General features: G+C 48.5%; 1 protein-coding gene across 1 annotated transcript in view; it reads right to left on the bottom strand.

Annotated features, from left to right (window-relative positions):
• LMF1 (lipase maturation factor 1) overlaps positions 1-14,203 on the bottom strand; it is a 134,981-nt gene that overhangs the window by 89,446 nt on the left and 31,332 nt on the right. The window contains exon 3 of the mRNA XM_054270731.1: positions 1,780-1,928. Within this exon, the coding sequence (XP_054126706.1) occupies positions 1,780-1,928 (149 nt within the window). The remainder of the gene's footprint in view (positions 1-1,779; positions 1,929-14,203) is intronic.

Below are 14,203 nucleotides of genomic sequence, written 5' to 3'. Positions count from 1 at the left end.
CCTGCTGCACGTGCTGAGCTCCTGGCCAGCTCGGGAGGAACCAAAGATGCGCTGGGAGCAGGTGCACCTGGGCTCCAGGAGGATCCTCCTCCTTCCCACTGCCTGCTGAGCTGTTCCCCCAGCCCAGGAGAAATCCTACACGGCTCCAGGCCCCAAAACATTAAAGATCCCCATCAATCACTCGCTTGTGGGGGTCTCCATTTAATGACCTTTCCATGTTTTCCTCTCCTGTGGCTGTCAGTGATATATCAGTGTCCCAGGCACACAGGGACATGTCTCTTCCCAAAAATATCAGGAGTTATTGCTCTCCTGGCAAAGCTGAGAGCAGCACAGGGATAATGGGAACAGAGATGTTTGGGAAGCACAGTTTTCCTGCATACTCAGCCTGCCCCATAATTCAGAATTTATGAGACACATCTGCAGGAAAAAATCTCAGGCAGATCCCAGTGTAGAAGGAAAGCAGGATGCAAATTGGTGATCAGATCAATTTTTAAGGAAATTGGGGATGTTTGGCTATGCTTCGTGTCAATTCACTCAACAATCCACATCATAGCTGAGAACCACAGAATCCTGGGATCATTGAGGCAGGAAAAGAACTCCAAAATCATCATCCCATGGCCAATCCCCACACTGCCAACCAGAGCAGAGCCCTGAGTGCCACATTCAGGCATTCCCTGAATCCAAAGAAGCATCAGGATCCTGGGATCCAGCCTGCATCCCTCAGGATGTGCTGACGTTTGGTTCAAATCCCATTGGTGAAAAATGCCCCAAATAAAACCTTCACCCTGAAATCCCTGAAAAAAATTCCAAGGCAGAATTCCAAAAAAACCCAACCACTCCTCCTACAGTGATGATCCTCAGCTTTCAAGTTTTGGGATGTTCTGGAAGGTCCAAGCAGATGGAGCTGATGGGAGAACGCCCCTGCCACGCCTCGATTTTAATTTTAATTTTAATGGGATGTGTCAGGTCCTGATGGATTCCCTTACAAGCTGCTTGGGAATTCCCTCTGGCACCAGGACAGTTCTGCAGCAATTGCTCAGTTTGGAAGCACGGAGTAGAGAGTGACAGTGCAGGAAAGCAAAAACAAAGGAGAAGAAATCTGGGGAAAGTTGGGAATTACCCACCGGATTCCAACAGGCTTGTGGAAAAGCCACAACGCCCAAATTCCCTTTAATTCCTTTGGAAGAGCCCCTCAAGTGCAGCACCAACACATCCACACAGATCACTCCCTCCTCCTCAAAACAAAACCAGGAGAGAGCTGAAGCATCCTGAGGACCAGAGCAGGAAGTTTTTCCTGGTTAGTGGGAAAACTCCCAAACCAACAGATCCCGAGGTGCTGGACTGGGAAACTCCCAGCTGGGATGGGAAAATTGGGGATGGGATTTCTGGGATGGGACATTCCTGCTGCTGGCTCCTACAAGAAGCCAAAGGGAAATTTCTACTCACGGTTCAGAGCATGATCCTGAAAATGGGAAAAACTCCCAAACCAACAGATTCTGAGGCGCTGGATTGTGAAATTCCCAGCTGGCATGGGACATTTGGGATGGGACATTTCTGCTGCTGGCACCTCCAAGAAGCCAAAGGGAAATCCCCACTCATGGCTACGAGCATGATCCTGAAAATGGGAAAACTCCCAAACCAATGGATCCTGAGGTGCTGGATTGGGAAATTCCCAGCTGGCATGGGACATCTGGGATGGGATTTTTGGGATGGGACATTTGGGATGGGATGTTCCTGCTGCTGGCACCTGCAAGGAGCCCAAGGAGAATCCCCACTCACCGCTCCCAGCATGATCCTGAAGATGAGCCAGCGGAAGCTCCAGATGACAATCCTGGAGGGAGGAGAGCCCTGGGGCAGGCGGGACAGGCTCCAGAGGGGGCACAGGAATATTCCCAGGAATCCTGTCTCCAGGAGCTGTGATTCCCATCCTGCAGAGCCAACGAGAAATGAAGAAGGAAGTAATTATGGTGAGAGTGCTGGGAGTTATCCTGGAATTAAATTTAAATCAAATTATTAAAAAAACCCCACCTTGAATGGTTTTTAAGGTTAATTTTGGGGAAATCTGGCACCAGCTGCCTTAAAAGAGACAACCCACACAAGGGGGGGGATTCAGGGGTTTGAAGCTTTGGGGTTGTGTTGCTCTTCTCCAATCACAAACTGCATAAAAGGGGGGATTTAATAAAAATTAATAACTTCTACAAGGCAGAAAAAATGAGATTTAGGTGCCCTGGGAAGTGGCACGGGACAGGCAAACAGTGCCACTGATCCCTCCAGTCATGGATGGATCCAGCAGTGCCATGGACTGGGGCTGGATTTTTGCCTAAATGGGGCAGTTTTAGCTTCAGAAAATAGTGATTAAGATCCCATTAGATCTTGTCACCATCAATAGTCAGTGCAATGAGAAGCTCAGAATTTTAATCACAAAAAAAATCAAAGTGGTACCAAAATTGTCCATTAGGCCACATCCACCAAGTGCTGGATTTTACACATCCCTGGATTTAACCAAATTACCCTGGACTGAGCTCAAAGCAGAGCCTTGGGATCCCACCATGAATCCATTCCCTGGATCCTCTGGAGCAGACAGACTCCACCTAATCCATGCAAATCTGTATTTTGCATTTTCTCCTCCATCCCAGCCTACAAATATTGCAATGATTATTCCAAGAGAGGCAGAACACACAGCTCTGTTTTGACAGGTGAAGTCCAACCCTCGCCACGTCTGGAAGCACCAAATTATCCCTGCCAAAACTAAATCGCTGCAGCTTTGTCCCACCTCCAATTATTCTGATTCTCAGATATTCCTGTGTGATAGAATTGTTCTCTGAAACCATTTTAAAAAAAGACATTAAATGGCACATTGGTGAGGAGAATTCCTGAAAATTCCTTGGTGGGGCCATCAAGGCACTGAAATTCTCAGCTCTGTCAATTGAACCAGGCAGTGTCCATAGCTCCAATTCATTCCCAAGGTTTCTACAGGTGCTCACCAGTTTGATCCATAACAATTCCCTTCATCCAGCCCAAAGAAAACACATTCCAAACATATTCCAAACCCATTCCAGCTTCAGCCTGAGCCCCCTGATCCCCTACCCCAAGATTTTTCCAGCCCCTGATTTGATGTTGTCACACAGGAAAAACCACTTTGAATTTACTTGAAAATATTTCCAGTAACAGTCGTGAAACCTCCTTTTTTAAAATCTTAATGTGCAAAAACCCCTTAAATCAAACTGCAATTTTAAAAACTCAGATTATTGCACATCAAAGCCATTTAAAACTCCCCCTCCTCCCTGCCCACAGCAGAGACCCCCCAGATGCCCAAATTAATGGTTCTGGAAGGAGAAGCAAGGAATATTGTCCCAAAAAGCAGCTGCAGCAGGAAAGCACCGGCTCATCCCAAAAGTGAAAGGTTAATTGTGCCTGAACCCAGCTCCGGGGCTGACTGGCACCAAAAGGGTCGTAGATCTCCCTCATTCCTGCCAGCACAAGAATCCCACTGTTATCCCTGTTTTCATATGGAAATCACCACCCTGCCCCGCTGGGGATGGGTGTCGGGGTGGGATCCAGACTCCTGCATCCCTGTGCATCCATCCCCTCGAGGGCAGCACTGCCCTCACCCAGCAGGGCACAGCAGCAGCGTTCCCTGCTCTGTTTTTCACCCCAATTCCCAGCCAGGGGCACAGAAGGACGCTGGCATCCTGCAGGACAATTCCCGCACATCCAGGAGGATGCTCCCAGCACCGAGCCAAGCCAAGCCTTCCTGGCATGGCCTCGACCACGAGTTCAGCCCTGCACCTGTGCTTTTATCCCAAAGGGATGCCAGGGCTGGAATCCTGGCACCAGCTGGCACAGCAGGATGGAGCCGTGCCGGGCGCAGCACGGAGTAAACAGCGCTGCCAGCTGCCGGGCACAGCCCTGGCACCCCCGGCTGCTCTGCAGCTAAACCAGCCCCAAGCTGGGCTTAACTGCCCCTGCAGACACGGACAGACTCTGCTCACAGGCTGGGACAGCAGGCTGGGCCCCAAAATTCGCCCAGTTTGGGGTTAAATGCTGCCTGGCTCTGGCTGCTCCCCAGTGTGGGCATGTGGGGCTCTGCTCTTGCCTCTAGGTCCTGCTAAAACCAGGTTTAGGGCAGATGAGCTGGGAGAGGTTCTGATTTATTCACAAACTCCTTCCTGAGGGATGGGATCTCCACAGTTGCCCATGTGGGATCAGTTTTCTGGGATCCATCACCCACTGTGCTTCTTCCCAGCCTCCATCCATCCATCCATCCATCCCCTAAACCTCTCCTGACCTCTTTCTTCCAGCACAGACTCATCCTGACCATAATGTGTCATTCCCAGAAAAATGTTAAGCTTGGAGAAGGCCTCCAACACCCCCAAGCCCACTCCTCTCTCAGGCTTCATCTCATGCAAACAAACTGCTGCTGGATGCTGCTCCATGGCCATTGGAAGTGCTGGGATTATCCCATATGCTCCTGTGCTGTGGTTTCTATAAAAATTCCAGCTCAGTTGGGAAGATTTGAGGAGATGAACATGTTGAACAGCACAAGTGAATCCACAGCTCAGGGCACGAGGGGGGAGCTGGGCTCAGCTCACCCTCACTGGGCTGTAAAATGACACCAGGCCCAAGATTACCAAATCCATCAGCAGAACCTCCCGTTCCTCCCTGCTGACTCACACACAGTTGTTCACATCTGCCCTGAAAGCCTCAGACTCCAAATCCTTCAGATTCTTAGACAGCTCTGAGGCTGGAGCCAGTCCCTGCTGAGGTTTGAGTGTTGTCACCTCTGAACACCACTCAGGGGTTCACAGAGCCCAAACACACCGGGACACCTGAAGGGATCAGCCAGGTCACCCCACCTGAGGGGCAGCCGGTTCCTCACTGACCCTCCCAGCTCACTAACTCCAGGATTTCTCCAGGGTTCCTAACTGATCCCAGCTCACTAACTCCAGGATTTCTTTAAGGTTCCTCACTGATCCTCCCAGATCATGAATTCCAGGACTTCTCTCCTGGTTTTTGGGATAATTTGGGTTGGAAGGGTTCTTAAAGCCCATCCAGTGCCACCTCTGCCATAGCAGGGACACCTCCCACTGTCCCAGGCTGCTCCAAGTCCTGTCCAGGCCGGCCTTGGACACTGCCAGGGATGGAGCAAACTCATCTGGGACAGCCCCACTTTGGAGCTGTGGAATGGGAAGGCAGATATTGGAGCTTCAGGACCCTGGGAGTTTCAGGAGCATCCACATGGAAGCCATGGAGCATCCCAAAACCAGTGAACAATCTGGGAATGAAGGGAGCAACAATCTCCAGTAACATTCCCCAATCCTGCAGTTTGAGGGGTGAAACCCATCCCATAAACAGCAGCAAACCCCATCAGGGCTCCTTCCAAGAGACAATTCCCATCCTCCAAGCCCAACCAACACATCCTTATTCCAGGGCTCACTGATACTGCTGGGAACGAAAGGGTCACGTTGTTGACCCACCTGCTCCTGTTTTCCTCACTTGGATCTCGTCAAATTTCAGCAGCTGCAGGGCAGCACAAAGCCCCCCATTGTTATCTCTGGCGCAGCCGGAGAGGGAGCCACGGGCTGGGTTTTTTTTGGGGGGGAAAAAAAGGGAATAAAACCAACGTCCGATGGCGGCTGCGCCCGCCCCACACGCGCTCCGAGGGCTCGGGACACGCTCGGAACTCGGCGTGGCAAAATCCATGGTCTGGGATTTTCCAGAGGTCTCTGCTGGGGCAGGGGAGGAGCAGGAGCAGGAGGAGGTGCTGGAAGGGAGGAGGGAAGGGAAGAAGCAAACCCCAAACCTAAATACGCTTTTCCCTATTACTTTTAGGGTTTTCAAGTGTTTTGCCTCTTCCAAACGCTCCAGCCCCTCATGCAATGGAGGGTTTGTATTTGTAGCTGGACATCAAGTGATGTCCAATTTTCATCTTTATTATTTGCCATAAATAAATTCACCATCCCAAGTTAGCACAGCCGGGCCATGGCTGCAGAGGGGTCAGCACAGTCCTTTCCCCCGATATCCTCATCCTAAACTGTTCTGTTGGTCAATCAGGGAGAAAGCAGAGAGGGAGGGAAGGGCTGAAAGCCTTCAGAAGATAAAAAACTAGGCTCAAGAATAATGAATTTTCTTATTTTCTGGTTTTCTAACTCAAAAATATCACCTGGCCAAAATCAACCCTCATACCTGGCTATGCTAGAAAGAGCTCACGTAATTAATTCTTATTAATTCCCCTTCCTAAAACACAGGATAAGGTGAAAACAGCCAGTTGTTTCTCTTTGTACAGCAACACCCACACATCAGATTTACCCAGAGCACGTCTGCACGGCACAGACAAATGCTGCTCCAACAGATCCAGATTTCCCAGCTCCCAGTGCAGCTGTCTCCCTATGGATATTGTGTGTCAGACAGCCCAGCAGCCCAGGGGAGGCAGATATCCAATCCAGACTGATTTCCCTGGAATCAGACCTGCTCCCGAGCCCACCGCCCTGAAAACCCAGCGTGGTTTATTTGGTTTCAGCTTGAGCCTAAAGCACCTGTTGGGAATATCTGAGCTGTGCTGCAGGACCAGGGATTTATCCCTGCTCCAGGGGCTGGATCACTCCTGGTTTGGAGGTGATTTCAAATCCCAAATGACATTTTGGGATTGAACCTCTCCAGGTTGCAGCACCCACAGCCCTCCAGCCCAACCCCAGGACACCACAACGCCAAAATCTGACCCAGCTTCCCACATCCTCAACCACCATTATTAAATATTTCCCATTTCCTGTTCAAAGTCACCTCAGCCTGGGGATACTTCACATTTCTGCAGCCACCAGAAAAAGTTCTGGCTGTTGTTGGAAGATTTGGGAGAACGTTAGCAGGAACTTTTGTACTTAAAGTATAAACTACCCAGAAAAAAAAAAATAAAATTTAGCATAAAAACTTTTAAAAGCTTCCAAGTGCTCTCCAGGGTAGTCATTAGGAACTACTTAGGTAACAGGAGGGTGATAACTGGGAGTTAATGCAGCGTTAAATTAGCCCTCCTTCCATGCAGAACTTTAAGTGACAGAGGAATCAGTTGGGAGGATTTTTATTTTATTTTTTAAATAATGAAGTTAATGGATTTCCTGTTTTTAGCTCTGTGGGCGGCTGTCAATTTGAGGGATCTGTACATACTGGATTTAATTACTCTGTCTTCAAGGAAGGAAAATAAGTTCAGCCCTGTTCCTATGAACAAGCAGGAGCTCTCCAGCTTGGCCTCAAGGTGAGGAGAAGGTGCCCACAGTGGCCAGGGAGGGTGAGACGTCCCTGGAGATGGGAAACAGCATTCCCTGAAATCCTCCTGCCCAGAGAATCTGTGGCTGCTCCATCCCTGGGAGTGCCCAAGGCCAGGTCGAACAGGGCTTGGAAGAACCTGGGATAGTGGAAGGTGGTGAGGTTGGAACTGGATGAGCTTTAAGGTCCTTCCCAACCCAAACCATTCCAGGATTCTCTATATCTTCACCACCCCAGAAAACTCTCACAAGGAAAATGAGCTGTGCCTCAGACCCCAGGGAGTGAGGGGAGGGAGCCCAGGAATGGCTCAGAGCCCAGACAGGGCAGAGCATCCCTGGGTTCCCCCTGATTTAGAGGCTGGCCAAAGAAAGGGGCAGCAGCCCAGCATGATTTAAGCTGGAAAACCCTCCAAGGTCATCAAGTCCAACACCAGACACTTCCCATCTAACTCAGGCCATGTTTTCCCAAATTGTGGGAGACCAGGATCCATGAAAACAAATGTTGGAGACAATTCCAATGAACTTGGCAACACTTCAATCTGAGCCTTAGTGCAGGAGAGCTCCAGCCCTGACAGTCACCAGGCCTGTTCACCTTTCCTGATGGAAATCATGGAATGCCAGGATCACAAAGGCTGGGAAAGACCTCCACGATCACCAGGTCCATTTTTGGAGAAAGATCACCAAATCCCATAAACACTGAGGTTGGGAAAGCCCTCCAGGACCACAGAGTCCCAGCTGTGCCTGATGCCCACCTTGTCCCCAGCCCAGAGCTCTGAGTGCCACCTCCAGAAATTCCTTGGGCACCTCCAGGGATGGGCACTCCAAACCTCCCTGGGCAGCCCCTTCCAAACCCTGACCACCCTTTCCATGGGGAAATTCCTGCTGGTGTCCAGCCTGAATAAAAGCAGAGCTTGTGAACACACAGCCCACGTGTCCCACAGGGAAATGGGAAGGGCTGGAGGGGCCTGGCTGAGAAACGGGAACAGCCAGGCAGGAGAGGCCAGGGACAAGTGACACCAGCAGGAGCAGGCGATCAGCTACAAATTTACTAAAAATACATGAAAAATAGAAAAGCTGAAACCCTAAGGCATCTCTTCAGTACGACACAAGGACACAGCAGCTCATCCCCAGCTTTTTGCACAACCTGCCACTCTCATCCCATCTGTTCCTCCCGCCAGGCCCTGTGCCATGTGCCCAGGGAGCTGAGCTGCTCCAAACAGGTGTCTGCTGGCTGTTCAATCTTTCTTCTCTTCTGGCAGCTTCAGAACCCATGAACAGCTGTTCCCCCTGATGCCTTCAGTTTGAACTTTCCTATTTCCCAGATTCTGGAAGGCACTGGTATATAATAACTCTGAACTCCACAGAAAGTGTCAGCAGCTCTCCTCACAGCTCAGGCACACAGAACAATCCTTGTCCAGCCCCAGAACCAAGGACACCGCTGCAGCTCCAGCCCAAAAAGTGCAAACAACAGGGAATGGAGGAGAGAAAAACAGGAAGGAAGGAACTTCATGACCTAAAGCTGTAATTGGACAATTAACCCCAATATGGAAATGGAGCAGAACTTATAAAAATGGGTGTAGCCACGGCCAGGCCCTCGTACTGCCCAAGGTGAATCCTTTGAGGCCTTTTGAATAAGTCCCTACTTTATTCCTTTAACCTTTTCATTCCTTTAATTTTATTTCCTTCCTGTCCAGCCTCTGTTCCAGGCAGCCTCTCAAGGCTTCACCCCGACCCCACCTGCTCTCCTCCCCATCCCAAACTGCCATTCCCCACTCACATCAACAAATTAAACCCAACACTATGAAGGCACCTGGCAAGCAGACAGCAAGCCAGCCTCAAATTAAAAAGCAAATATAACAAATTTCTCCTGCTGTATCACATGAGGCCCCCACTGCCCTGCACAGATTCAGTTTTATCCTCATGCAAGCACAGGTTTCACTCTGTGTTTGCAGGAGATAAATCCAGGTTAGGGGATGCTTTTCCCCATGGATTTGAAGTGAATCTCTCATGGAATATCATCTCTGCCTCCCTGATTTTTCTTCCTGAATGGTGCTTTTAAATTACAGCTTGCAAACAGAATAGGGTGAAAATGGTTGGGTAATTGATTAACCCCAGGGCAGATATCCCTGTCCAACACCCAACAGACACAGGAGAGACACCAAAGGTGGGATCTGAAAAGTTTGTGTGAGAATTATGGAATTTTTAAAGTTGGAAAACATCTCTTAAATCATCAAGTCCAGTGATCAATCCAGAGCCACCATGCTCACCGTGTCCCCAGGTGGTTTTTGAGCAATTCCAGGGATGGCAATTCCACCACTGCCCTGGGCTTGACAACTCTTTCCATGAAAATATTTTTTCCCTAAATTCTAAGAGAAGACCATGAGTGGTTTCTGATGGAATTTACCAGGGCAGAAGGAGTTTTTTCATGGAAAGGGGTTCAGGCATTGGAAGTGCCCAGGGAGCTTTGGCGTGCCCATCCCTGGAGGCGTCCAAGGAATTCCTGGAGGTGGCACTCAGAGCTCTGGGCTGGGGACAAGGTGAGGACTTTAAATAGTCCTGGAGGTTTTTTCCAATCTGAATGATTCCAGAACTCCTGCAACATCTTTTACACCCAAAAGCTTAAAAATAAAAACCCAAATAACAAAAAAAAGATACTATTTAAACAAGAGACCATGACAGAACCACTCCAGTACCTATAAATATGGTACCTATAAATATGATTTTTCTGATTCTAAAAGGGGATTTGGTCTGTCCACACTCAAGGCTATTTTTCTGGATTACAGCTAAATAAGAAAATGGGCATTGCCAGGTCCTTTTGGACATCCCTCCATCCCAAGAAAAGCAAACAGGAGTCTCCATTCAGCCCCATCCCTGATGGATCCCAACCAGCTCCAGGGAAGCTTTGGGGCTGGAAATCTGCTGCGCAGCAGGGCTGCTCCCATCCAGGCCTTTTGCAACACCATGAGCTCAGAAGTGACCAAAGTGACCCCAACACCCACAGGCTGAACCTCCAGGAACAAAGGGAGGGGGAGCAAGAGGGAGGAGAGCAAATGCGCATCTCAGGAAATCAAAAAGCTGCTTTCAAAAGCTGGTTTTAAAGAGATCTGAGGAGATGGAGGAGGGAGCAGCAGTGCTTTGGTGATTGTGGGACAAATGGCAAAAATGTCAGCTGGGTTAGGAAGTTCTCTCACTGCACAGTGCAAAGAGGAGCAGAAGCACACAGAGAGGTGGGAATGCTGATGGTCAGACACCCGAATTAGGGGCTAAGGATGAAAATCTGCCTGGTGACCCAAAACAAAAAAAACCAAAAAAACCCCAAACCAAACTAAACCAACCAACCAAAAAACCAAAACAAAAACTGCAAGAAACCAAACAACCAACCAAAAACAAACCAAAAAAAAAACCCCAAAAAACCAAAACCCCCAAAACCAAACAAAACAAAAAAGACCAACAAAAAAAGAACCAGTTTAGCATCATTTCATAAAGTAACTCAGACTGCAGTGAGAATTCTAAGTCAGAGAATCCTGGGATGGTTTGGGTGGGAAGGGATTTTCAAACTCAGCTCATTCCACCCCCTTTCCATGGGCAGGGACACCTTTGTCTGTCCCAGGCTGCTCCAAGCCTCACCCAGCCCGGCCTTGGGCACTTCCAGGGATCCAGGGCAGCCACAGCTCCTCTGGAAATCTGGGAATCTGTGCCAGGGCCTCTCCTGCCTGATTTTCATGGCTCCTGGAGGAAGTCACAAGGTTGGATAATCCAGCAAAAATCCACCAAGGGCAGCTCCAAACATCCCCTCCTCCAGCCCCACTGCAAACACCCCAGAGCCTTGCTGGTAAAGGGAGCAGAGGAGCAGAAAAGCAGCATTTTCCCCCAAAATTCCCCTTCCCTGGGTGCTGCTGCCAGCTGGAAGGAGCCAGCAGCTCCACGATAGCACAAGCTGAGATTTTCCTGTGCTGCTGGCAGCCTGGGTGGTGGCTGTGCCACGTGAGTGACATCACGGCCACTTGTGAGCGCGTTCCCCGCCATATAATTAAGGATTTTTGCTTCTCATTTGAAGCAGCAGCTTTTTACATTTCGCTGGAAACCGCTGGGATCGGCCACATGAAAACAACAATCAGCCAGGGCAGTGACAAGTGATATTAAACAGCTCCTCACAGATGTCCCAGCACCACAAAACTTGTTCCCCCTGTAAGGAATCCAAATGACTTCAGTGCCTAAAATGAACCAGATGAATGATTTCAGTCCTCACTCTGCACTTATTAAATCAGGCTGAGAAATCCTACAGTACTTTGGGGTGGGAGGGACCGGCCAGATCATCGTGTACATGCCCCAGAACAGAAGGATCCAGCAAAAATAAAAGCAGTTTTTAAAGTGTTCAGCAACACAAAACTAACATGGAATTGTAAAACTGTAAAAATAGCTCAGGGATTTTGCAGACAAATAATCATCCATACCCTAAAAGCTGGGAAAATATCCTGCTTTAATCCTGCAATTCCAAGTGGATGGCAGCACCTCTTGCTCCAAGAATGAATTCAATTTCTGGACAGAAATCACTGCCCAGGCTTTGATGCAAATGTTCAGTCACTGATGGGGAGCTTGTCAGGGGGGCTGGGGTTCCCTAACTGGATCCATGTGGGAAAGCAGCTGGAACACCAGCGCTGCTTATCCTGGTGATTTATCAACCACCTGAGGCCACGTGTGGCACCCAGTGACACCCTGGCTGCAGCAGGAGGGACAAATGTTCTGGATAAAAATCATTTGAAATGAGAAAAGGGAACCAAATCCAAATTGAAAATATCTGTTATTTGTTAAAATAATTATTAAGCAGCCAGTTTTTAAATGGTATTGGGGTTTATACATTAAAAATAATCTGTTTTTCTTTTATAGAATCACAATGATTTGGGCTGGAAAGGACCTTAAAAATAATTTAATTGCAAATTCTCAGTTGGGCTAGAAAAGGATTTAAGAGACCAACCCTTTATAAAGTGAGAGTGTGCCACTCTAAGTGACCACATAAGCACAGATGTTAAATTATTTTTTGAAGTAACTAAAAATGTGGAAATAAAGAGAAGAGAGCACAGCAAAGCTTCCCAAAGGAAGGAAAACTGCATTTCCAAAGGAGAGCCCAGATTCTCTTCCTGATGCATCTGCAGAGAGGGGAGGTTTCAGCATCCATGGCATCCCAGGACTCAAAAAATGAAATCAAACCCTCCAAGATATTCCTGTACAGGATAATTCTCCAAAGAGAAAGTGCTGACCCTTGTAGAGCAGCACGTGTTGGGAGCTGCTTTAATTTCATTTTACTTTAAAACCCCACCAAGGAGAAGTTCAAAATGCTGTTTGTAACTGAGTCAGAGTTAAAAGGTACTCAATAAAAACCTTCACTGATTTCTCCTGGCCATAAATCCAAAAGGTAAGATTGTGCAACACCAGTCCTTCATATTTAATAATAACAAACAGATGGGAAAATATTCTAATAAATTATTTGAACTGTCCAAGCTGTGTGCCAGAAAGTCCTGGCCAGATTTCCCTGCTCAACCATCTCTGGAGCATTTTCCCTGCAGATCTCTGAGCTTTCCCTGTTCCTGGAGGGGGAAATATCAGCATCCAGTGACTTTCTCTTAAAATAAATTTAAAAAGGGATGAAATCACCACTGGAGCTATGTCCTAGGGCTGACACAGCACAGCCAAACACGAGGAAGGGATTTCCATGGCAGAGAAGGAGCCACAGCATGGCTCAAACACCCAGGATGGGGATTTGTCCCTGCTCCAGGGTCTGGGTAACTCCTGATTTGGGGAATGACTTTAATCCCAAATGACATTTTGGGATTGAACCTTTCCAGGCTCCAGAGCTTCCAGCTGTGCTGCTTTAGTGTGGGTTTGAACTTCACATCAGGGCATGGTGAGCTCTGTGCACAGAGCAGGGGGACAAAACAATTCCTGCTCCAGCTGGGCACCAAGGACAAATGATCCAAATCTCAGCCCAAGTGCACAAATGTGGGCTGAAGAGAGAAAAACAAGAAGGATGGGACTTGATAACCTAAAGCTGTAATTGGACAATTAACTAAAATATGCAAATGGACTAAAACTTCTAAAAATGTGAGACTTGATCCATTTTTGTGACCATTTTGGTTCATCTGGGGTGCAGCCCTGGCTGGGCTCTTGTGCTGCCCAAGGTGGATCCATTGAGGAGATCCTTTTAATAAATCCCTGCTTTATTCTTTAACCCTGTCCTGCCTCTGTTCTAGCTCAGCCTTCCCAAAGCATCAATTCCATGCAAACATCAATCCCAGAGCTGGATTTGCTGTAGCTCACATTTAAAGGGTTGATTCTAAACCACCAAATCTTGACTTCTGAGTGTTCTCCTCCTCTCCCTGGCCACTGTTTGAAAAGCAGAATGAGCCAGAATAATGTAATTAGGAATGTTATTAGGAATATTAAGCAGCCATGTAAATGAGAATGGAAAACATTTACATTACACGTTGTGATAAAGGGGACAAAAAGGGGAATTTTAAAGCTTAGCAAAGGACAGATGGGAAGAGCCAGAGCTCTCATTATCCCCTCAGACACCTCCCTGGCACTCCCCTCCATCCCTCTGGGGATTTCTGTCCCTGCAGGCTGTGCCCTCCCTGGCTGAGATACCCAGCACAGCTGGGCCAGCCCAAGTGCACTGACCCTGCCCCACATTTACACCTGGGAGTTCCCCCTGCTGCCTCCCAACCTGCATTTAATGAGTAAAGAGCTCCTGGCAGGGTCTGCCCTGGTGACAAGCTGTGACAAAGGGCTGTGCTGTCACTCTGGCAGACACATCACAGGGATTGTCCCTTCCAAAACATCATCATTCCCTCAGGAACCCAAACCAAGGGACAAAGAACCATTTCCCTGCAGGTTTCTGCCCCTCATCCTTCACCTTTTCCATGGCTCCTTCCCCAAAAGGATCCTTTCAC

Source organism: Melozone crissalis, unplaced genomic scaffold (genome assembly GCF_028551555.1).
Source record: "Melozone crissalis strain CALT ecotype California unplaced genomic scaffold, PUWL_Pcris_2 ptg000012l_1, whole genome shotgun sequence".
Classification (NCBI taxonomy): Eukaryota; Metazoa; Chordata; class Aves; order Passeriformes; family Passerellidae; genus Melozone; species Melozone crissalis.
The sequence above is the reverse complement of the archived record's forward strand: the minus strand, read 5'-3'. Positions and strand labels throughout refer to the sequence as shown.